General features: G+C 39.4%; 3 protein-coding genes across 4 annotated transcripts in view; 2 read left to right on the top strand and 1 right to left on the bottom strand.

The window, feature by feature from the left end:
- Positions 1-26,137, top strand: part of LOC120572807 (sialoadhesin-like) — a gene marked incomplete in the record, with an annotated part of 288,199 nt that overhangs the window by 30,753 nt on the left and 231,309 nt on the right.
- The window catches only part of LOC120572746, a 52,669-nt gene continuing 39,134 nt past the window's right edge, over positions 12,603-26,137 (top strand). Inside the window, exons 1-3 of the mRNA XM_039822157.1 lie at positions 12,603-12,795; positions 13,182-13,278; positions 14,835-14,948. The gene's annotated coding sequence lies outside the window, so the exon portion shown is untranslated. The remainder of the gene's footprint in view (positions 12,796-13,181; positions 13,279-14,834; positions 14,949-26,137) is intronic.
- Positions 12,989-18,041, bottom strand: LOC120572875 (CD276 antigen homolog). 2 transcript variants are annotated; one of them, XM_039822383.1, is made up of 5 exons: positions 17,976-18,041; positions 15,513-15,839; positions 15,210-15,287; positions 14,794-14,919; positions 12,989-13,263 (listed from the first exon to the last, which is right to left on the bottom strand). In XM_039822383.1, the coding sequence occupies exons 1-5, from the start codon at positions 18,037-18,039 to the stop codon at positions 13,193-13,195; spliced, it is 666 nt and encodes a 221-aa protein (XP_039678317.1). In that variant the 5' UTR covers positions 18,040-18,041; the 3' UTR covers positions 12,989-13,192. The 2 variants fall into 2 exon arrangements, with proteins under 2 accessions (XP_039678317.1, XP_039678318.1); XM_039822384.1 differs by having other exon boundaries at positions 15,513-15,836.

Below are 26,137 nucleotides of genomic sequence, written 5' to 3'. Positions count from 1 at the left end.
GGAAGGTCAAGCTGCATAATAAGATTTTTCGAATGTGTCGAATATCCAACGGTCCAATATAAAACCAACTTTACCACGGTATGTCACAGCGAGTCTGCTGTGTGGTGGCACTGCATCCCGCAAAGACTGGAGCGATGAGCTGCACCCTGACCCCGAGCCTCTGAAAGTGAGGTCAGTTTCCCCAGGTGAAGTTTAAACACGTTTAATTTAAAGTAAAATTTGTAATGAATGTAACGTATGCTAAAGCATCAAACAGCTGCGTCTAATACGTATAGAAAAGTCAAATCGCTTTCAGCCCTTTGATTAGTTTTGATATTAGTAAAGACAAGAACAGCATAATTGAATTTTCTTTGGTAAATGTATGTCAATGCTAACTAATTATTTCAAGTAAATTGTACTTTAAAAACAGAAAAAATAATTTGACAACATAAAAAAAAATAAGTACATGATTTGATTTAAATAAACATTTTATTTTAAATGTAACTTAATTTAATTAGGTGTTTGTGGTTAAAATGCTCTCTATTTTCACAATGGTTGAACTTACTTTTATTTATTTATTTTGTAGATTTTACTTAATAATTTAGCATATACCAAAATGTTTATTACTGAGTTTTACCAACTTAGAAAAACAAGATGTTCGCTAAACTAACAAAAAGTGGTTGGACAATGTTGTCTTAATTTTTTTCTAAGTTGTTTTTACAGTGTATCAGGTTATATGCTAATGCACTTAAAAGGTGAAATTAAGTAAAATGTAAATCTTGCGGCAATGATGATGATGATGATGATGATGATGATGATGATGACGACGATGACGGCTGTGGCTGTGTCTCTGCCGGTGACGTCCCCGCCGGACAAAGTGTTGGTAGGGTCAGTCCTGGTACCACCATCTGAAAGAAAGAAGAAGAGATATTAAAGTTAGTGATACTGCAAACTCCCAACATTACACTCACATTTCTCTACCAAAAGACAAGTTTTGCTACTTATGTATGGATCTAGCTTTGGCTTTGACTATGTGTCTGTGGAAAAAAACTAATTTTAATGTTGTATAAATTGTGTTTAAGAGTTAACATGTTACAATTGTATAGCCTAATGGTTTCTCTTATGTCATTTAAATATGTATTAGGTTAGATGCAGCATACTTACCAACAATGAGGGTAACGTTGTATATTCTGACTTCAAATAAGCCGTATTCATTTTTAAAACGAACATGGCAGGTGTAATTTCCAGCATCCACTTCAGTTACGTTGGTCAGTTTTAGGGAGATGTTTCCTTTGTCCATTTCATCTTGGAAGAGAGATGTTCTGTTTCTGAAGTTCTCGTCCTGATCATCCAGACTGTCAGCCTTACTTCGATATAAGTGAACTTGTTGTCCATCACGTTTCCACTCCACCATCTGAGTGGTCACGTGGAATGGGGGCTCCAGGTGGCATGGCAGAATGGCGTCCTGTCCGGGTCCGACTTTCACTGGTTGATGGGAGCCAGCAACGCTGTGGACAGCGAGAAAAAAGAGCCCAGCCTGAAGCATCAAGTCCATCGTGATTGTTGTGTGTCTATATTAATACTGAATTAAATAATTATCATAAAACACAATACGTAATTTTGTAACTGTGCAATGTAAAAGTGTTTGCCCAAGTGTTTGCTTATATAGGCAAACGCTTTTACATTGCACACGTTTTCATTTGACATCGCATAATCATTTTACATTGCACACGTTTTCAATTGACATTGCACATATTTCATTTTACATTGCTGTTGACGAGTGCTGACGTTTACGGTAATCGCATTGTGTCACTTCCGGTGTTCCCGTGTTACAGACGCTAGTCTGCTGCTCCAGCAAAAACTTCCTCAAATCTGCTTTATTGTCTTAATCAGCGGCTATTTGCCTGGATTGCATTTGAATTACACTTGTTCTACGCAAGCACTTATACTTCGCTTCTCTTACAGCGACTGCCTCGCTGATCTCACAATTGTTAAAACGCTGCTAGCTACTTTAGCTTAGCCATTAGCAATGGCTAATTCCTCTCCCTCTCCTGCTCTCTCTTGCTCTGTGTGTCAAATGTTTAGCTATTCCTCTGCCTCCTTTAGTGATAAAGATACATGTAATAAATGCAGAGCTGGATTAACCATTAGGGCAACTGATCACTTGCCCAGGGGCACAGGACATCTAAGGGGCCCTGGGGATTTTTGCAACCCGTTCAATCCAAATATGTTAAATCACGTCAGAAACAGTGTCTGTAGCTTAGCTTCCTGCGCAGCGAGCGAGGACGAGCTGTCACAGACCGTGGTAAAGTTGGTTCTATATTGGAAGGTCAAGCTGCATAATAAGATTTTTCGAATGTGTCGAATATCCAACGTCCAATATAAAACCAACTTTACCACGGTATGTCACAGCGAGTCTGCTGTGTGGTGGCACTGCATCCCGGCAAAGACTGGAGCGATGAGCTGCACCCTGACCCCGAGCCTCTGAAAGTGAGGTCAGTTTCCCCAGGTGAAGTTTAAACACGTTTAATTTAAAGTAAAATTTGTAATGAATGTAACGTATGCTAAAGCATCAAACAGCGCGTCTATTACGTTAGCGAAAAAGTCAAATCGCTCCCTCGTGATTTGTAAGAGCTTTCAGCCCTTTGATTAGTTTTGATATTAGTAAAGACAAGAACAGCATAATTGAATTTTCTTTGGTAAATGTATGTCAATGCTAACTAATTATTTCAAGTAAATTGTACTTTAAAAAACAGAAAAAAATAATTTGACAACATAAAAAAAAATAAGTACATGATTTGATTTAAATAAACATTTTATTTTAAATGTAACTTAATTTAATTAGGTGTTTGTGGTTAAAATGCTCTCTATTTTCACAATGGTTGAACTTAATTTTATTTATTTATTTTGTAGATTTTACTTAATAATTGCGCCAAATCAACATTACTGGGTTTCAGCTTGAAAAACAAGATGTTAAGCTAAACTAACAAAAGTGGTTGGACAATGTTGTCTTAATTTTTTTCTAAAGTTGTTTTACGAATAATATCAGGTTATAATGCTAGAAAATGCACTTAAAAGTGAAATTAAGTAAAATGTAAATCTTCGTGATGATGATGATGAGTATTGATATTGATGATGATGGCCCGATGGCCGGCTGTGGCTGTTTAAATCTCTGCCGGTGGCGTCCCGCTTGGAAAGTGTTGGTAAGGGTCAGTCCTGAGCACCACCATCTGAAGAAAGAAGAAGAAGAGATATTAAAGTTGATATAAAACTCTAAACGTATACTCACATTTCTCTACAAAGACAAGTTTTGCTACTTATGTATGGATCTAGCTTTGAAAAGCACGGCCATGTGTCTGTGGAAAAAACTATTTTAATGTTGTATAAATTGTTTAGAGTTAACATGTTACAATTGTATGAAAGCCCTATTGGTTTCTGCCTCCATAGATCTCAGTTCTTCCAGTATGAAGAAATCTTCTGACGCCGGCCACAAATCCAGCGGCTGGACGGTGAAAAGAAACACCTCGGCTTGGACTTTCAGCCATGTGTGTTTGGCTGGGGATCCTAGACGAAGTCGTCCTGCACTCGTTGAGTCCGGCTTCTTCCATCCGGACACCGGAGTGTACTGGTGTGAGTCTCTGCAGGGAGAGTGCAGCAACACCCAGCCAGCATCAGTGTGTGCAGGTCATATATCAAATATGCATGTTTTTTATTAAATTAACTCCTCCCCATGTTTTTTATTAAATTAACCTCCCCGCACAAACATGCAACTTGTTGTCCTTCAGGGTCAAAAAATTTATAACTAACACTTTGTGAAGTTTTCAGCACTTTTTGTCAACATTTTGTTGTTTTTTCCAAAGTTTCGCACTTTTCCCGACGGTTGTTTATTTTTCTACATTTTTATGCAATTTTTCAACATTTGTTACTTTTTTCAAAGTTTTCAAACTTTTTTCAAAGTTTTCAAACTTTTTTCAATGTTTTTTATACATTTTTAGCATTTATGCATTTTTCACCTACCGCTTGGTTGAAAACGGAGTCAAGTCTGACCCGGGAAAACATGAGGGTTAAAAACGCTTTGCAAACTTGAACTTGAAGTCATGAACAAAATGCAGCAGGTATAGGAAAGTATTCTTCTGCATTTCAGAAGGTGTTGTGATCCTGGAGAGTCCCGCACTTCCTGTGAAGGAGGGAGACAAAGTGACGCTCCGCTGCTCCTACAGAGAGAAAGACGAAGAGGAATCTACATCCGACTTCTCCGCTGCGTTCTTCAAAAACGACGTGTTCATCGGCTCCGAGCCTGCGGGAGAGATGATCCTCCCAGCGGTGTCCAAAAATGATGAAGGCTTCTACAAGTGTCAACACCCAACCAAGGGAGAGTCCCTGCAGAGCTGGCTGGCAGTGAGAGGTGAGAAACCGTGAATCATCTCGGTGGAAGATTAAAACCCCAAAACCCAGGGCTGTAGCCACCAATGAACAGTGGTGGAAGAAGTCTTCACATCCTTTACTTCAGTAAAAGTACTAATACCACACTAAAATACTCTGTTAAAAGTAAAAGCCCTCCATTGAAAATGTTACTTCAGTAAAGTAAGTATCACCAGGAAAATATAGTTAAAGTATTAAAAGTAAAGAATAATATTCCCATTTTAGAAAGTGTAAACGATCCAAACAGTTGTGTGTTTAATGGTCTGATCATCTCAGCTGGACTTGTAGGCCGTATATTGTTGGTATAGTTTAATTTTTAATAAAACATCAGATTTTATAAACTACATGTATTTTGTGTGCAGGAATCTTAATGTGTAAATTAACTAGTAACTAAAGCCTGTCCGATGAATGTAGTGGAGTAAAAAGTACAATATTTCTCTGAAATGTAGCGGAGTTGAAGTAGAAAGTGGCTCGGAGTAGCTCAAATTTGTACTTAAGTACAGTACTTTGCGTAAATTTACTTAGTTACATTCCACCACTGCCAATGACGACACTGATATCATGTCCACAGTGTTTCTTTATGGAAATGTGTTCCCTGTAAACTGCATATGATGATACCGATTTGTAAAAAGTCTGGATTCATACTTTATCAGGGTCTGTCGAGACGACAAGCAAACCACTTTTAAAATGTTTTCTGGATGGAGTTCGGATCGATCGGGCTCTGCTAACATTGGAGCTGCTCTATAAACACAAAAACAGACATATCATTTCACATCTTACCAGGTAGTCTTACTTCCCCGCTTCCTTTCCCAAAGAAACCTCCTTTTTAAACACTGGTTGGCTTTTTGCTAAACATCTACACATGAATTTCTCACTCAAGTTCAAATATTTCAACTCACGCAAACGAATGAGGTGAATTGCGCCACGCGGCCCAACTCTACGTCTATTTGCGCTTTGCATTGACTTTGTATGGAATCACACCACCAATACAGAATATTTAAACAGTAAAGAGGCGATTCTGTCTGATGTCCAAGAAAAATATCTCAATAAAATGTTTTCAAAATGTGCCTATTTTCATGTCCTGACAAGCTACGGTTCTGGACAAACAAGGTTTTCACCGGACAGTGACGAATATATGTGATTTATTTCCTCCCAGCTAAGCCTGCAGATGCTTTTCCTCCTCCTCCTCCTCCTTCTCCTCCTCCGATAATGATGCCTCTGCCCCGCTGCTTTGCCCGTCCCTGCTCTTCCTCTTCTACACAGCCATCCTCATACTGTGTATCTACAAGTACCGGAAGTGGGCTCAAGGTAAGAACTCCTCTGAGAAGTATACTATGCTGATGACTTAGTCCTGTCTCAGTATATTGCTGGCCTTCAACTTATGTATGTTTTTCCACTACATGGTACCTGCTCCACTCACTTCGACTCTACTACGCTTTTTGGTTTTCCATTATGAAATTATGGTACCTGCCAACAGGTACTTTTTTAGTATTACCTCCGTTGAGGATCCAAGCGAGCCGGAGGCGATACCAAAAGGTGACGTGAAAGCCTGCAGACTACTGATTGGTCGGAGAGAATCGTCACTAATCATTGCGGCGTCACTGCTAGCGACAGAAGGGGGTGTCCTGAACCAACCCGCTATTCATAGGAAATTGTTCTTTTTTCTCTAATACAAAAGGAGACCCAGAACATTGGTTTGAATAATGCATTCAATAGCGCTCAAAACAAGTGAGCCTCAAGTGGCAATCCCAATACGCACCGCGTCTGAGGCGAGTTGAGCCAAGCTGATACTGTTATTTATATTTCTGGAAACTTTCACTCCATTACATATCCTAAATAGAATTTTTGGAACTGGCGACCTCCTGGTCCCAAGCGCGGGCTTCCTTAACCCTTGTGTTGACTTCGGGTCACATTGACCCATTTTCCATTTATGTTTTATAGCAGAAAATATGGGACTTAGAAGTAAGCACTGAAAATGTGTAGAAGAAAAATTGTACAATTTAAAATGTTGGGTTAACCCCCAGGCCACCACTGAGCCCACTGAAGAATGTATACTTTTACTCCACTACATTTCAAGCATCTTTGTTACTTGTTTCTTGCAAGAAATGTTTTCATACGGTGGAGTAAAAGATTCTTTTCTCACAACAAAATGAAAAATCTGTTTCTGTTTGTCTCTTTGTAGATTTCTAAGATACTTGTGCTTTTACTCAAGTATTGCTTTTTAAGTACTTTATACAAGACTGATGACATCAAAGCACTAAATGTGGTAAAGAAAGTGAGATATTTGGGTCACATCATCAGAAATGATTCATGTGGTGATGATGATGATGATGATGATGATGATGATGATGATGATGATGACAATGATGACGATGATGTGCAGCACCAGTGTTGCAAACTGTACCGTATGCACAAACTTTCCCTGCTGTGGTTTCTCCTGCAGCTCGAGCCGACAGAAAGAGGAGAGTTTCTAATCGCTTCACGCAGGAATAACAACTTCTATTTCCTGCTCGGTAACAGAAGAAAAAGAAGACAAAGTGCAATTTGTCCCTGACATTATACAGCCTGTTTATAAACTGACCAATATCTCTGGAGATACAACTATAGGCTTTATTTCTTATTATCCATCCTATGTTTATCATTGAGTATTATCAAATTTTTTATAAGCTAATAATGTGATGCTTCCATGAAAATGAACACGTTTCACATCAAACTGTTGATAACCTTGACGTTCTGAATGTTATTAGTTTGTTTAAATTATCTTTCAATAAAGATCGTCTATGGCTGATGTTTTTACGGTGTGGGATATAGATACACACGCTTTGCTGACCAAATGACTTATGTTCCTATAATACACTGCCTAATCATTACAGCAAGCTGCCTAGACTTAACGAGCTAAAAGTATGCTGCACGAGAACAGAACCAAGGCTGCACACAGGTGGCCTGCATCGTGCAAAGGAGGACATGTTCCTCTGTGGAATGCAGTAAGCAAGGACGGAGGACACCAAGACCTGGCTCAGTCACAATCCATCAAAAGCAACAGCCCACTTTGTAGAGACAGATGTTCGTGTGTGATATGTAACTGCCCTTGTTAAACTTCAATAAAAGACAGGCAAAAGAGGAAGAGAGTCAGAGCTCACTGGTGAGAGACAGACTCGTGGAGTCTGCCCACGGAGTGATGCTCTCCTCCTTATAGGAGCCTATTGTGTGAACTTTAACTTGTGTTTGTGAAGTTATTACTATCTATTGCAGTGAAGAAGTCCTCACCTGGGAGTGCACCTTGGAAGCACGACAATTGGGGGCTCGTCCGGGATGAGAGGAAAAGAGAATTCTTCAAATTGATTGACAAAGGTTCGGTCCAAGGGTGAAAAGTCGCGTGAACATCTGGCGTAACAATAAGGTAAGCAGACCATTATTCTGCATTGACTATTCTAAATCAAGGGTGTTCAACGTCTTAGTAACCCACAGACCGCTAAAATTAATTAATTAAATACATAGTGACAACTTCCATTTCTATAAAGGTACAGGAAATATGGTCTGTGAAGTTATTGCTATCTATTTCAGAGAAGAAGTCCTCACCTGGGAGTGCACCTTGGAAGCACGACAACGGACAGTAAGGACAGAGAAGCTGGCGTACAATCAAACCAGAGTTGCAAAAATCTGGGTTGGATTTATCCCAACTTGGGTTGAAGGCACAACCCAACATAACCCATCAAATATGGACCCGTTATGTTGGAACAACCTTAGGTTGACCCAGTATGTTTCTCATGATTGTGGGTTTTCTGTTGTAGTTTCTTTTCCTGTTTTATTTTGTAGTCTCTCTGCTCTCCCATGTGTTGTCTTGTTTTACTTCCTGTCTTCTGCTGTCCCACCTGTGTGATTACCTGTCCCCGCCCCTATGTGTTGCACCTGTGTCTCATTGTCTCCCCCGTCTTGTGTATTTAAGTTCAGTCTTTCCTTTACTCCTGGGCGAGATCGTCTGTTTTCCGTGTGTGCATCCTTCGAGCGTTTTTTCCCTGTTTCCTGTGTTCTGAGTTTCTGATTCCCGTGGATTTTTGACTACTGCCTGTTTTTCGGGTTTCCCTTTGCCTGTCGTTTTCTGGACACTGTTGCCTGTAAGTTTTATTAGTGCTTTCATAAAACCATTGAACTTTACTCACCTGAGTCGTGCAATTGTGGGGCCATCTCCTGGTGTGCTTGTCAATGTTGGGGTGTACCATCAACCCAAGTTGGGTTAAATTCAATGCAGATTTTTTTGATGTGTAAACCAGGGAATTTTTTTATGAACACACTTTATTTAGCTACAATATAAAACAAACAAATACAGACGTTAATAATTGACAAGGCAACTTATCATCTCAATACATTTTTATAAACATTGACAGCTCAACATACACAGCTTTGAACATTCATGTAATTTAATTTTACTTTTGTATGTATAGTCAAATAAAAGTACCTTAAAGCATGGTTTAGATTTTTGGAGGACTTATGAATATATTTACCTAATAATAACACAAGGTTAATATTTAAAAAATTTTGTAGTTCCTCTTTGTAATCAAAACCAGTGACGACACTCTTACAGTCGTCTTTAACATGGATCTTCGTTTTGCATAGTATAAATTCTTCCAAGTTTGACCAAAGCCTTGTGGAATAATAGCAGCAATCAAACAAAAGATGTAGCAATGTTTCAGTGTCATTATTGCAAAAAGCTACATTTAGCATCAATCTCTGTGAATTTTGATAAGTGAAAGTTGGCTGGAGACAGTGGCCCTCATAAGTTTATGAACCCATGCTAAAGTAGACTAAAAAGAGGAATAAAAAAAATCATCTTTGGGAAATTGATCTTAATGCCTTAATTAAAAACATTTCCACCAACCTTTAAGGACACCAATTTTCTTTCTGAATGAATAATGTATCGTAAATAAATGTTCTTCCTTAAAATACAGGGGGCATAAGTATAGACACCCCTGTTAAATTCCCATAGAGGCAGGCAGATTTTCATTTTTAAAGGCCAGTTATTTCACGGATCCAGGATACTATGCATGGTTTTATTTCAGTTAGCCTAATAGCGGGTTTGATTTGCATTGAGAGATGATTTTATGCCAATCTCTAGGTATGGTGCAGGGTATGTGATGATGTGGTGGGGCTATTTTAATTCCAAAGGCCAAGGGAACTTTATCAGGATGCATAGTATCCTGGATCCATGAAATAACTGGCCTTTAAAAAACAAAGGCACAGCCAGCGCATAGTGTTTTTACGGCAGATCATGTGTAGTTAGCTCAACTCACCAATTATATGGGCAAATTCCTTGTACAGTATCTCACAAAAGTGAGTACACCCCTCACATTTTACTAAATATTTCATTATATATTTTAATTACATTTATATAGCGCTTTATGATAGACACTCAAAGCGCTTTGGGGGACTACTCCTACTCTCTAGCACCACCAATGTGTAGCACCCACCTGGGTGATGCTCGACAGCCTTACAACGCCAGACACTCACCACACATCAGCTTGCTAGAGAGGGAACGTGTTTTTAGTGGTGGGGGAAACCGGAGTATGGCGAGTGGATTGTGTCATCCAAAGGATAACCGGGAGAAGGATAAGGAGCAGGCTACCCTCCCCGTCGTCGCCAAACCGTGTGGAATTTTGAATTGATTTAATTGGGATTGCAGACGAGAGACCAGCGGCGACCAAGCGGCGAGTTGTAGGCGAGTGCATGTACAAACATTTGCCGACGGCGACGTGGCGACGGCGTATGTTTAGAATTCCCATCAAATTTAGGCCTACTAAAGACGTCTAAACTAAGTACGTCGCCTTACAAACGTGTGAAGCACACGCCCTCACTATCTAAAGACGTCTGAACTATGTAGCTACGTGGTCAGTGTGACTTTTCCCCTAACAGTGATAACTAACTAGAGTACAGTATATTGTCATTGTTTAGACTCACATTTTGTTAGTGTTCTTTTGCTTACTTTCTGGTTCTTATGTGTTACTCATAATGTGTGGCTAATAATATCATCATGCTTATAAAAAAAGTATTAAACTGCTGAATGAACACTCGGAATGTCTCCATGGCAACAAGAGACATGCTGCCAGCATTAGCTACCTTAGCTAAGCCGTCTGAACAACAATCATTAAATAAAATAGCAATTTGTTATATTTAACCAAATCAACCACAATCATCAACTGTCTACGCTTAGGACCTTAACGAAGGTATAGTCACAAGATATATGATCAATATCATAAAAATAACAGCTTATATAGCTGGGGAGCTTGCTAGCCTTAATAGTTGTGCCCACTTGTTACCCAAAATGAACATCAATTCACTCAAAAAATACAAACAAATCAACTATTAAGGTTATTCTACTAATGTTAAAACAAATATGAAGGTTCTTGAGTGACATTTATCCATTACAGAATAAATAAGTCAGTGATTTGGCTGGTCATAGCTCTGCTAGGGTTATTGCCAACTAGATAAAGAACAAAGCAGCCCACACAGTGAGATCGTGGTGCCTTTGACTCAAATCAAAATTATTTTTTTAAATTGGGGGTTCTGCGAAGTAGCCAATACTTAGGAAATAAAAAACTTACAGTATATTTCGGATTTTTATCAGAAACTGCTTTATTGGCCAAGTAAGTGTAAACACAAGGGAATCTGAGTCTGGCTAGGTGTTGCTTTCAACACAGAAACAGACATAACGTTACGGCTAAAAAACAAAGATAAACAAGGTAACGTTAAACATGAACGTTTGACTACTATGTAGTATGTATAAGTTGTATATAATAAAGTGTATGTGCATACACATGCGTACATGTAAACAGATCTATCGAGCTTAATAAATAGTAAGGCAATTAGTGCTAATGATCCAGTAGATGGCGCCAATGTTCAATCAATGTTTGAGTTACAATACATTCTTCCAACAGTGCATAAGCTGATGAGGTACTACAATTAAATTTTTCGTAATTATTTTTATACTGTCAGTACTTTTAGAGCAACTTATATAATGGCTAAAGGGCCGGGAACATGTATTGAATTAATTGAAATACATTTAAACCTAACGGCTAACTGCATATTGATTAACTTGAATTCAATCAATACATTTGGGGGGGGGGGCACGTCTTGAAACTTACTTGAAATAAGCCTGTTTGTGATTCTGAGGATGTTTGGCTACAACTGTTTTATAGTGTATGTTGTGACCAGGGCTTAATTTGAGCCGGACCTCTGACATTGGAACCGGAATCTTTTTTTATTGAATCCGGCACCTCCTGTGTCACCATGAAAAATGAATCGCCTAAATGAAAAAAAATAAACTACTGTTTGTGTAGTGTTCAATGTTGTTATCTGTCTTGTTAGTCTTTATTCCCCATTGAAGTTCCACAAAAATCTTGCAAAATGCATTTTCGATGCGTTTTGAGGTGAATTTTCAGGGTAAGACGGAGGGGGGAGAGGGACGGAGGGAGGGGAGACAGAGGGGGGAGAGGGACGGAGGGAGGGGAGACAGAGGGGGGAGAGGGACGGAGGGAGGGGAGACAGAGGGGGAGAGGGACGGAGGGAGGGGAGGCACTTCAATAGGGCGGCGTGCACTTCAGGTGACCCAAGTGCTAGTGCTGGTTGAGATTGCTGTTATAACCTCATTTCACTCAGGGGTGGGGGGATGTCAAGACAACAAAGTTTGCTTAACTTGTTCAAATACGCTGGCCAGTCGGCAGGGCCGTACTGGGACATCAGTAATATAAAGAACATCAGTTATAAATATGACTATGAATAAAACATTTTCTAATTCAATCTGTGCTTCAGTCAAGTTATTATCTAGTATGTGGAACTATTGGCATTTTATCCTATATGTAAATATCTGATTGATTGATATGCCTAATATGATTGCCTACCCAGCCCTGCACACTTCCCCTCTACCTGTCTGTTTCCTGCTCTTCCTCTCTCCTCCTCCTCCTCTCTCCTGCTGCTCCTCCTCGTCCTTTCTCCTACTGCTCCTCCTCCTCCTCTCTCCTGCTATCTACCTCACATCACCAAATCCAAACCTGACTGAAAGTAAACTCTTCGCCTTAAGTTTGAGCCAATCGGATGTCAGGAAAAACGAGGATCAGTCCAAGTTAGGAGGGGCCGCTCGTATCCCCTCAAGACTGAAAGTATTGGTTTGGCCCGGTCTGAAACACACACAGACACAGCGCTCCGCTGCAGCTGAACGGCCGGCTAGGCCGGTCGCGAATGACAAAAAAAAAAAAATAACGTATTGACCACCGGCCGGTTCGGCCTGAAATGGACCGGCCGTTTGGGATTGTTCCCGGTTTTCCCGATGGCCAATCCGCCCCTGCCAGTTGGATCCCAAACAAGCAAAAACCGTTTCTGCCAATCAAGAATGTGCAGACCACGGTGGGTTTTTTGGTTAATTTAATAGTCCGATGGATAATTGCTGCTTGTGAAAACCATTGTTGCAGTGTATTTTTTATTTTATTTATTTTTTATTTTACATTTCGCACCGATGCAGTGCATGTTCTAAAATAAAAAAATAAACATTGCCCTGATGTACACACAGTGTTGTTTAGGGTTTTTTTTTAGTCAGAGAAGCTACGTAGGCAGTGTCATTTCTTTTTGTTCCGTTACCTCCAATCCCCGTTTTGAGTCACCGGATCCACCCACCCTCCGGGACCTTCCACTTAACAAATTAAACACTAGTTGTGACATTTACAGGAGGGCAGTGCAAAAATATTTTCCTGAGCTTGTTTCACTGGAATGTTATAATAAAGTCCTTTTGGCAGGTAAAGAGCAGCTACAGACTGGCCAGATGTCCCTGCTCCAGAGGAATCCCTTCCTCTCCCTCGTTGTGGTCGTTTGGTTCTTCTGTGAGAAGAGAAGGTGAGAGAAGTTTACGAGGCAGATAATGAAACCCCAAAATAAAAATGCATTGTCACTCACACATTAGTCTTCTTTAAGGTTAAAATAACAGTTCTAGTTCTGGGGTCAGAGACCAGGTTGCAGTCAATACATTTTGTTTTATTATTTCGTCTTGAATTTGGAGAGATTTCAGTCCCTTGGCTACCTCAGTTAACCAAGGGACACAATATTCTGTCTCATTTTGAATATTTTACTTCCATGTGAAGTGAGAGCAATAAGTGAACAGTGTGAGCCTTGCTGGCTAACAGCTCTTTTGTGTTGATGAATCAACTGTGTTCATTGTTTTTTTTGTAGATCCAAGCACTAAGTTCTCTCAATGTACACATTGTGTATGAGAAACTACATTTTAAATGTTACTTCTGGTAAAATGGGGCATCCAACATGGCCCCTAACCCCACTTCCGCCTCCTGTCTTGACCCACCGCCAGCCAAAATGGGCAGTGTGGCAAAAGCGGAAGGCTAGAAGCTGGTGGGAAAATGTAGTCACCGTGTCATTCTGCAAACCCTGGATTACATTCAATTACAGCTTTTATCAATGTTCAACACTGGGGTTTCCACTAATGAGTTACACGGTGCACCCAACAAAGAGAGAAAGCGCCCGGCTGTAATGAATGGGGCTGGAACCGAATTCAATATTTTTAAGCACCGACCAAAAACTGCCTCGAAAGTATCGAGTATTAAAAAAATGCCTCTTCATTCAATTCCCAATTTCAATACCTAAGGAGTAAATCTCATCAGCGTCAGTGAGCCAATCAGCACGCGCGCGTTTCTACCAAGATGTAATAATGTCTGATTGGCTGTCAAACGTTATACAGAGACGGGCTCACGTAGTAGGAGCTGGTACATAAATGAAAACATTTGTGCCGTTCCCGATATGTTGTAATAGCTTTTGTTTTTAAAAATTGGTACCAAAAAAAGTATCGTTTAAGAGCAGGTAGCGGCAATCAGACTCGGTCAGCTCACTCAGACTTTTTTCCACTGGGCATTTTTGTCAATGTCAAACATGGTGTGCTCGCGGCGGCCTCTAGCTCACCCAGTAGGAGCGTACCAGAAAAAAAGGCCCCAAAAATAATCTTAAAAACACATGGTGTGCTCACACAAAGATAACGACGCACCATGGTGACATATACACCGCACCAGAGAAAAAGCATAGCTTTCCCTGAATCAGATGATGTATAACACTTAAAACTGACTGAAAGAAAAGCTCAGAATTGCTAAAAATATGAAAATATGTCCGCGCCACACAAGGCAGCTTCATAGATAAGGTATGGTTAATGCTACTGAAAGGCACAATGATGTGTTGACTTGCTTTAATGTGAAATAACTACTGTTGAACTGAGATGTTTGGGCAGGACATATCACGCTGAGGGTGAGATCCAAAAAGTCACCCAAGATAAGAAAAGCAGTTTGATGGAATAGGAGACACAGAAGAGTTACAGTATTTAACATTATGTGATGGCTTCACCGATTACTTTACCTATTGATTGGATTGGCTTACAGCACATTTTACGCTTCCAGATCACCCCAAGAATGATGATGACGATGATGCCGACGATGATGCCGACGATGCCACCCGGAGGAAAAGTGGAGTCGTTGCCACCACCTGAAAGAATGGAGGAGAGATGTTGAAGGGTAACTACCGTTGTTTGTTTTTTTTCAACCTGGATTTTTATTTTCCTATGTTTTTTGTGTCTAAGTGACTGATGGGAACAACAATCTTTGACATTGGTACAATGTACCCTGATAGGGAAATTGTGCAGCTTGTATTTACGTCCACAAAAGTGCTTGTTTCGCCGCTGACCGGCACAGATTAATATGCTAAGTGTCTGACAACATTATGATGTCCCACCTGGGACTTGTATAACGGAGCAGGTTAACAGTCTTTGTCTTTACCTGGAGAGTTGGTACCGTGTAGCTGGTTACTATCTGATAGATTGAGTGGAGTGGAGTTGCTTCCTTCATGTGGACGGACTGTAGAAAAAAGAAAAAGTATTGAGACAGCATCAGATTAGTTCTAAGAAAACCAGTGCAGGCATTTTCTTACATAGCTAAAAAGACTGCCATGTTGCACTTTGACTATTAAAAAAAAAAAAAAACTGTTTCCACTACTGTTTTAACTTTAAAACAGATTGTGTACATTTTAGTTAGAAAAAGAAAAAAAAAACATCATGATTAAAATGCTTGCAGTACACTTACTGGTGAGGGATATAAAACAGTGTTTTGTCTCATCTCCAATTCTAACAGAGCAGCGATATCTCCCAGTATGAGTCATCTTGGTTTTCAAACGCAGTGAACAATTTCCTGTTCCCAGTTGACTGTCGAAAAGAGATGTTCTGTCTTTGTAGTCCTTCCCCTGATGATCAAACTCAGGTTTTCCGTTACGGAGCAAATGGACATCAACGGTATCATTAAGCACCCACTCCACTTTGTTGCCGACATCCATTTTGGGCACAGTCCAACACGGTAGAATTACTGTCTTGTCAGCTTCTGCATCCAACGATGTATCTGGGCACCGTAATTCTGCTGAAGAAACGCACAAAATAAATGTTGGCAACATTGAGCCTTTGTATTGTTTTAAAGGGATACTCCACCGATTTAGCATTAAGCTCTGTATCAGTAGAAGCACGGTCATATTTTCGAATGACCGTGCTTCCCTCCCTCATGTCCCCACTGATACGAGAGATAGCTGTATTGTGGGTCTTGAAAAAAAACTTAGATGACGCAAAAAACATCATTTTATATCATCTGAGGCTTTTTTGTTTATTTATTTGTTGTGTTTTTTTTGTTTTGTTTACACTTTTTTTTTAATTTTTTTTTTTTTTGGGCTGTAGTCCATTGCCTCTGGCCAAAAAAGCCTCCGATGACGCAAAATGACGATTTTTGTGTCATCAGAGGTTGGTTTTTTCCAGACACACAATACAGCTATCTCTCGTATCAGTGGGGACATGAGGGAGGGAAGCACGGTCTGATACAAAGCTTAATGCTAATCGGTAGTGATGGTCAAATGAAGCTTCGCAAACCAGTGTCTTTACTTTTTGAGCTCACTAGATGGTGCTCTCTGTTCAACAAAGGGTTTGAAAACCCACTGACTTGCCATTCATTTAACCTTTGTCTTTGAACAGAGAGCGCCATCTAGTGAGCTCAGAAAGTGAAGACACTGGTTCGCGAAGCTTCATTTGACCATCAATACTAATCGGTGAAGTATCCCTTTAAGTAAAAAATACACACAACGTCAACCTGATTTTTAAATGCGTTTTAAATTCCATTGCAGAGGGGTTTGTGTTTTAGACTAGCTATTTTGATAAACAGTGTCTGAAATGGGCTTGCTGAGTACCGGCACTTCTGATTGGTCTTAACAGAATTATGAATCGGCTGATATTTATACCAAAATAAGCTATTTATCATGATGTATTGTGAAGAAACAAGCAACTCTATGTAAAACCAGACATTCAGCTCCTCTATATAGCCCAACTGGAATGATCCTTTGTTTTATAACCACATTTTCAGTTGCTATTCAAGGTCAGGGCTAATTAAAGTCACTTCCATACTGTGCCAAAACGTTTTTTTCAATACAGGGAAGTTAATGATTTGAGAGCTATTTTTACTTTTCAAAAAGCAAAAAAATAGATTAAAATGACATGTATTCCTATTGTTGGGGTAAAATTATCAAGCAGCCCTACTATGAAGATAAATACATCCAAGACACATGCAATGATCATGTCATGATGACACTGCTAAAATCAGGCGCCTTTTGTGGTCCAAATTAGGCATTTGTGATTATGACATAAGCCATTAATGTGATTCATGATGTGGGCAACCTTTCATACCGTACCCATGGCACCGTCGCGCATGCAGTGGTGCATACGTGCGCTGCAACTGTAAATGCACGGCGCAACACGTTTGCAATGCATTTATGACATAGGCTATTCCCTCAGATGCAAATATGTAGACCTATCGCTAACAGATTTAATATTGACTATTAAAGGACTCTCAAATAAGTTGATTAGCAGTGTTGGAATGTAACTAAGTACATTTACTCCAATAGGCTACTGTACTTACGTAGAAATGTTGAGGTACTACTACTGAAAACTACTTTTCAGAGAGAAATATTGTACTTTTTACTCCACAACATTCATCTGTTACAGCTTTAGTTACTACTTCACACGTTAAGATTCCTGCACACAAAACACATAGTTTATAACATCTGATGTTTTATTATAAATGAACCTAGCCAACAATATAACAGCCTACAAGTCCAGCTGAGATGATTATTAAACCCTTTGACAGTTTTGATGTTGTTTTGGCCAGAAGATGAAAATCCTGGCGGGGGAGAAGTGCCCGCACACACCGGTATGGACACCAGGAAGGCGGCGTAGCCTATTTGACAGTCCGCCAGAGGCGTAGATCGGCACTTTCTTTGCGCAGAATTACAGGTACTTAAAAGGGTCAGGCGGTCATACACCAGCAGCAGTGACACATTTCGAGTGACAAGTAGTAGGAACGGGGAAAATCAACCACAGTCTCAGCAAAGGTAAGCGGCACGGCGCCATCATCCCCAGTTCACCGATGCAACGTGACAAGCAGGAAGAGGGGAACTTTTACAAAGTGATCCAAAAGCGTCCACGTATCTCAAGATAAGTTTCCCCCACTGCAGCTTACCTGTGTTTGAGACCTCCACAGACCATAGAGCGACCAGCAGAAATAGCTTACAGTACTCGATCATCATCATCATCCCCATGCCGGGCGCTACCCGGGCCGTTGCGCGCTGAACAAATGACCCACCGAGAGCTGTCCCATCTGAAACTGTGACTGAGGGGCGCTGCAAACGGCGTATACATTAAAACATTACATCCAGAAGCTGTATGATTATTCTCGGTTTGTTATAAATTCCTAAGGAGAAAGAGTAAACCGCTGGAGACCATATCAACCACCTCAGGCATAGTAACATATGTTAATCTGAAAGTAAATAAAATATATCAAGGTACATTTTCTCTGAAATGTTTCTAAACAGGTATTTGTTTTTTGTGACTGCATGCACGTGTTACATGTGTAATAACCCACCCTAAAACCTTACACTGGACCTACATTTAAATCTTAAAATAATCATATTCTACTGTAAAGAAAAGAAAGGTCTAAATATGTAATGGACCAGCACATTGGGTAAATTGTCAGAATATGTGACCCCACTGTAACTGCTTAATAAAGGAGTTAAACTTCAACATGTTTGGGGTATTTATGTCATCCCTTCACACTAATCTGGACACGTTTTTTTTATTATAATTTCATTTCATTTATTATTTCAAACATAACTAAAAAATACATATACGCATACAGTATACCCATATATACATATACACACATGCATACATACACATGCACATACGTATACACAAAAATACACATATAAATACATATACACACACATATGTATATACATATACTGTACATACATACATACATACATACATAGGCCTACATACATACATACCTACCTATACATATAAAATAAAAAGTGTGTAGCAACACACAAAGGAATAATCATCAGCCAGAGGTCACCATATATTATTGTAGGACATTTTAAAGGACAATTCTGGCGCAAAATGAACCTGGGGGTTAATAACACATGGGTACAGAGTTGACCATTCTCTGGGACATGTTTTCATGCTAATCGAATGTGTTTGTAGCTTGAAAGAAGCTAGCGCGGATCACTGATTAGCTTACAACGCTAGTATTTGGGGCACAGGAAAAGTAAAAATAAATCGCTATTTTGTACCACTAAAAAGGCTCAAAATATCACCACACTTCCACGGTAGCATAATGAGGGTCCCTACATGTTAACCGAAGCATTGAGAACTTTGTAAGTGTACAGACAGTTTATTGAAGGAGAGCTCCGTGAAAGGGCTACAAGAGAGAGAGAGAGCTATAACCAGTCATGATTTAACCAGCGGTGGAATGTAACTACGTACATTTACTCCAGTACTGTACTTCAGTCCAAATGTTGAGGTACTCATGCCACTTTCTACTTCTGCTCTGCTACATTTCAGAGAGAAATATTGTACTTTTTACTCCACTACATTCATCTGTTACAGCTTTAGTTACTAGTTACTTTACAGATTCCAGATTTAAGATTCCTGCACACAAAACACATGTAGTTTATAAAATGTTTTTATTCTAAAGTAAACTAGCCAACAATATGACGGCCTACAAGTCCAGCTGAGACGATTAGACCATTAAACACACAACTGGTTGGATCCTTTACACTTTCTACAATGGGAGGATTTTTATTTACTTTTAATACTTTACCTACATTTTCCTGATGATACTTACACACTTTTACTGAAGTAAAATGTTTAATGCAGGACTTTGACTTGTAACAGAGTATTGTTACAGTGTGGTATTAGTACTTGTCCAGGTGGGACGGAGCTTCATGACCTTTAAAGAGCTCATCTGCATTTGGTTTTTTTTTGTGATTCAACCTGTGATTGTTGGGCGTCATTACATTTTCCATTGAGGTTAGGATGTGGATAAACGGTTAAAACTGAACTGCAACTGAACAGAACAAAGACGATGTTGACGCAGGATGGAGCTCACCTCACTCTGCCTGATAGTTTGTATGAAATCTAATTTCTTTCTGTCGTTTCAATAGATATACTTTTCTTTCTTTTTTTTGGGTCCAACAATGGGCGGGGGGGACATTAAGACATTGAGGACACTTCATTTTCTGCATTCTGGTGAATGTTTCAGCAACAACTTGTGCCTTTTCTCCTTCAATTTAAGGTACAAATGTCCCTATTTATGCAGGGTTTCCACGGGGTCTGAAAAAGTCTAAAATTTCAAAAACAATATTTTAGGCCTTAAAAATTAAAAACATAAAACAAAATTACCAGTATTTAAAATTCGCTGAAGTATTGTGTTCTAGGTCTGAAATTATTTTAAACAGGTCTTAATTTCCCTTCGTCCATGCAACGCTATCTTTCATGCTCATTGGAATGCTTTTTCTTATTCTGTGGTGTTGTAGTTGTTATTATATATAATAATAAAAAAATATATATATATATATACAAATTATATTTGAGATATATATATATATATATATATCTCAAATATAATTTGCTGTATATGTACGGATTATTATTACTTTCTGTCGCTTTTATTCAATTTGAATACATGTATTTACTTTGCATGTACTTTTGTGACTGCATTTTGTTGTACTTTAATGTCATGATGTACAGTTCTCAGCATAAGTGAATACACCCACGCTTAAGTTGACTAAAAAGAGGAATTAAAAAATCAAATTCAGTTAGCATAATAGCTTGATTGATTTGCATTGAGAGATGATCTTATGGAAAGTACCCCATACCAATCTGCAATGAAGGTCCTCTTCATCACTAATATTTTGCAGCATTAGTAGACTGTAGCTCATTATGTTATGAGTAAATAAAATGAGGCACAAAAGTTTTGAATGTTTATTGGAAAATATTAAGAGTCTGTTTTGTGAAGGTTGCAGCTGGTATTGATTGGAGGCCAGACCTACCAAGAGAAACACAGAGTGTTCAGGCTAAAAGAGTCCTAAAAAGAAATACTTTTTCCCGTAGACTTACGTGGAGAAAGAGACATCTGTAAATAAGCGGATACATTTATTAGAATTACAATTATTATTATTATTTACATTTAACCATTTTTTTTTTATCCATTTAGTCTGTTAAAATTTGGAAAGTCTAGAAGAGACGCAGGATTAAACCATTTAATCGCCGTTTGAGTTAGCCGTCACTACCTGATGTGAGTCGAGTGCAGATGTGAGTTGCGTACGCGTCACTTTGCGACAAGTAGCCTACAAGAACCTGCTGACGAGAGACTTCTGTAATGTCAATACAATAAAAACGGACCTACGTAACGTAGTTAGTTCACTGCTGGCTACAAGTTAGCAATCAAACACAACAAAGGCTGTCAACTTGAATGGCGTTTTGAGCTAACATTAGCAATCTAACAATCATAGATAGATAAAACGTTTTTGAAATTATTTTCATCTTCTGTTATTGTTTGTAATGAGAAATGTTTATTATCTATCTATAAATTGCAGGAATGTCTGTGTGTGTGTGTGTGTGTGTGTGTGTGTGTGTGTGTGTGTGTGTGTGTGTGTGTGTGGGTGGGTGTGGGTGTGTGTGTGTGGCGCATATCTCTCGAACCGTTAGTCCGATGGATTTCAAACTTGACAGGTGTCTTGCTACGGGCACGAGTAAGTGCCGTGCCAAGTCTGACGTTGTTTGGATAAGAAACGCAAAAGATCTCGTTAAATATATATATTAATTTTTATATATATATATATATATATATATATATATATATATATATATATTAAAAGAAGCACACTCCCCCTCTCACACTGCATGCAAACACTGACTGAGCACCTGTTTGTGTCGTGACTCACTTACACGAGACAACACTGTCTCTCTCTCTCTCTCGCTCTCTCTCTGCATGCGCGCGCACACACACAACACACACACACACATTTTAACCCCTTATTTATGTCCGCATAAAGACAAATATTACAGGGACACAAATACTACAGATGCAATACTATACAAGACACAAACTCATGGACCAGTGGCACGCAGCAGGTCTTCACAATATCACTTACAAGCACAAAACTCACTTCTTAAGAGTATAAGTAGCACAAAACTCACTTCTTAAGAGTATAAGTAGCACAAAACTCACTTCTCGAGGGTATAGGTAGCACAATACTCGGTTCTTAAGGATATAAGTAGCAGCGTCTTCGCCATATGTGGCGGCTGCCAATAATAGCAGATATGGCACAGTATTTTGCAAGCCGTTTAGCCCTCTTTTTGGCCATTCCAAGTTGTTGCAGCCCTCTTATCCTGTGTGTGTTTCCTAGGCTACCAAATATGAAAACTAGTAGTGCGCACATACACACACACACACACACACACACACACACACACACAGAGGTTCTGGTGGCTGATGATCGCAGATATGTGCTGTTTAGCTCTCATAATGGGCCAGGTGGGTAGCGCACTGCCATGAGTCCATGACGCTAATGTCTGATTACTCCACATTTTCAATGTGATATTTTGTGATTACATTCTGAATCTGCAAAGTTCTCTGTCATGTAGCCTAAATCAGTAAGTCAGTAGTAGGGTGTACAGGGGAGTTGCATTTGAAGTGGTTTGGCGTCCACAGAGTTCTTTAAATCTGTAGACTGGTCTGCAACATCAATCTGAACTAATTGAGAAATACAATCAAGTACTTACAAAATCAGATGCAAATAAAGAACATTTCAGGAAGCTTTTTCATGTTTGTTGCTTCATCAAACATGGATGTATACAAAAAAAACTATCCGCAGACCGCTTCATTCATGATGCAGTTCAAGGGGGTGCGCAGAATGAATATAGGGGAAAAGTCATTTAAATTTTATTTTTTTTGTGAAACACAATGGATATTTGCCGTTATTTTGGCTTTAAGAAAGAAATTTTTTTCTGGCCTGGCGGGGGTTCTCTCGGGTCTGCCAGGCATGCGATATTGTTATAAATAAAAATTCAGATGCAAATAAATAACATTAAGTAAGGTTTTTCATGTATTTTGCTAAATAAAACCCTTGTGATGAGCTATTAAAGTGAAGGATGTATTTGGGCCATCACATCTGGAATAGACTGCTTCGCTTTCCTCCTTATGTCAGTCACTTTCTCTAAGTTACAGCCAGGTAGGAGACAAGCCTTTATCCCATCAGGGTGTTATGGCCTCTGACCTTTGTGTCTAAAATGTTGCTTATAAAAGCTCAGGGGTCTCATTTATAAAACTGTGCGTAGGATCCTTACTATAAGGGTACGTGCGCCCAAAAGCCCAAATTGGCGTACGCCGAAAAAAAGTCAGATTTATAAAACCATGTGTACGCACACCTGTGAGCAATGTTCCCTTTATAAATCAGAGATTACCTTCAAGTGTGCGTACGTGGATCAGCCTCTTATCCCGCCCTGTACACGCCCATTTTTAACCATAAATAGTCAATGTAAAGCACCTCGTGAATGCTGATAAGTATGTTAATGACCCTTGCAGTTGTTCTTTCGTTACACCGAATCATGCCGAATCATGACGACTGGCGGAGAAAACAAACAAACAAAAAAAAACTCTCAGACGCCCGGGTATTGCTGCCAATTGAATTATAATTTCGGCCTGTTGTCGCACAGTGTAGGGAAACCGGATCTAGAATACCTTTCATTAATAAAATCTTCCAAAACAGCAGGCATTACGGCACTCGGGGACAGCTTCGATATACCAGACGTATATAATAAGATTTAACAGAACTAGGCCTATATATTATATCCAAACAAGCCTTAGTGATGAAGTTGAAGATTATGTATAATATATATTTTAAAAAACACTCAGCTGTCTGACATTTCCCTCTGGAAATAGCCGGTTTCACCCAGAGTGGCGAGGACCTGTATTTGGACCGGATGGCACAGTTCCGGCACGTTGCCCTCTCTACTGGACCCACTTCAGTACATACAATACAGGCCAAAAGTTTGGACACACATTCAATGTGTTTCTTCATTTTCATGACTATTTACATTTTAGATTCTTTTTTTATAAATAAGGGAAAAAATTCCACAAATTAACCCTGAAAAGGCACACCTGTGAAGGTAAAACCATTTCAGGTGACTACCTCATGAAGCTCATTGAGAGAACACCAAGGGTTTGCAGCGCTATCAAAAAAAGCAAAGGGTGGCTACTTTGAAGAATCTAAAATATAAGACATATTTTCAGTTATTTCACACTTTTTTGTTAAGTACATAATTCCATATGTGTTCATTCATAGTTTTGATGCCTTCAGTGAGAATCTACAATGTAAATAGTCATGAAAATAAATTAAAAAACGCATTGAATGAGAAGGTGTGTCCAAACTTTTGGCCTGTACTGTAGATCAAAGAGCGCAGCTTACTATTACAGCTATATTAGGGAATTTAAATCAGCATATTAGCCAGTCATCGGCATGGTCCCTGAAGTCTCTTTTTCTCCTGATTCTTCCATTGCTGTCCTTCTGCAGGGCCAGCAGTGCCATCATGGCACTGCTGGCTTCTGTGTTGTACTCCTGCCTGCTTCTCCAAACTCTCCAAACATCTTCTGTAGCTAATGCACTGGCTATGGAGAAGAAGCTCAGACAACCACACTTAAACTATTCCTAAATGTTCTTCCACAAGTATTTTTAGACTTGCAAATTAAAGAAATTACTGCTTTCATTTTCTCATGCAACATGTTCTTTATTACCACGCTAGACCCAGCCTACCTCTCATTACATCATACTTAACAAAGCTCACTTATAAGTTCTATGACCGACGGCCAAATAAGGGCTTTTTTTACATTACTTCTTATTAAGCAGCTGTGTAAACTAAACACAAAAATCACCAGTATTTAAACATTGAAAACAGAAACTCAAGAAATTTAAGGGTCACACAAAGTTCAGCAAAGCATGAAATACCAGCCCGTTATCGCTCCCAACTCCTAAAATCTTGACACTTGGCAGAGCTGGCCGTCCCTATTAGCGAAATAAGCGGCTGCTTAAGGGAGACGCGGCCATTAGGGGGCCCTCAAACTTTGGTCCGAGCATAGACCCGGACGCAAAATTTTAGTTCCTACTATGGCCACGCAAAGACCCGCCCTTCAATAGCAGCTCGATTGGTTGGGGTTAGGCATTGACCTCGAGTGGTTATGGTTAGGATAGCTGATTGGTCAGGGAATAGGACCTGTACATAGTAATAGTAGTGTGTGAATGCTATTGAAGGGCGGATCTTGTCGTGGCCATAGTAGGAAAAAAATATTGCAACCTGGACCGTGACCCATCTAACTTTTAACTTATTCTGACTGATCTGGCAACCCTATGAATGTTGGTAATAAAACGTTCGGTGTTGGGCGTTGCTAATAGAGCGACAAGCAAGGGTCATGGTGTTTGCTTGATGTAAAACTGGCAATAACGGTGACCTACATACAGAGCGAAGTCCCGTTCTTGTGCCGCATGTCAGTTCCCGACCCAGAGCGACAAACATTGACGGCAAGAGTCCCGACCAATTGGTCTAAATGACACCAAAGATCTAGGCGTGAGTCCCGAGAGCGTCAAAAAGTGAAGCAAAGAGTCCCGACCAAGGGCGTCTAAATATGATCATTAACAAACACCAGAGACATCTGACCAAGCATCGCTTTTTGACGCGATGGGATTGAGAATGTGTTGGAAATAGTTTCCACGAATACCAGGCATGGCAACTGTCTATTAAAGTACATTAACGTACCTTCTGAGGCCATGGTAGCTTGAGTAAGCAGCAAAATAATTAATCATACTTTTTCCTTCATTACTATTATTAATATTATTATCATATACAGTGGTATACATAAAGTTGACTAAAAGAGGAGTTACAAAAATAATCTTTTGGAAATTGAAATAAAAATGTATTGAAAAAAATGAGGAAAAATCTGACCTTTAAGAACACCAATTTTCTTTGTGAATGAATAATGTATTGTAAATAAATTAATTTTCTTCTTTAAAATACAGGGGCATAAGTATAGACACCACTGTGATTAAATTTACAGAGGCAGAGCTGATTTTTGTTTAAGGCAGGTTATTTCATGGATCCAGGGTTCTGGCATCCTGATAAAGTTCCTTGGTGCTTGGAATAAAAATACCCCCTCATCACCCTTACCATTCACATCTACGCATGGTTTTATTCGAGTTAGCCTAATAGCTAACTGGAAATAAAATCCATATCAATGCAAATCAAACCAGCTATTAGGCTAACTGAAATAAATCCATGCCAATC

Source organism: Perca fluviatilis, chromosome 14, assembly GCF_010015445.1.
Source record: "Perca fluviatilis chromosome 14, GENO_Pfluv_1.0, whole genome shotgun sequence".
Taxonomy (NCBI): domain Eukaryota; kingdom Metazoa; phylum Chordata; class Actinopteri; order Perciformes; family Percidae; genus Perca; species Perca fluviatilis.
This window is presented reverse-complemented; position numbering and strand designations above follow the sequence as displayed.

Coding starts and splice junctions, on each gene's coding strand:
- LOC120572875 (XM_039822383.1), bottom strand. CDS start 18,039: ATGATCGAGTACTGTAAGCTATTTCTGCTGGTCGCTCTATGGTCTGTG. Junction 15,840..17,975: donor TGTGGAGGTCTCAAACACAG/GTAAGCTGCAGT, acceptor GCGTTTCTTCAG/CAGAATTACGGTGCCCAGAT. Junction 15,288..15,512: donor CTGTTTTATATCCCTCACCA/GTAAGTGTACTG, acceptor TTTTTTCTACAG/TCCGTCCACATGAAGGAAGC.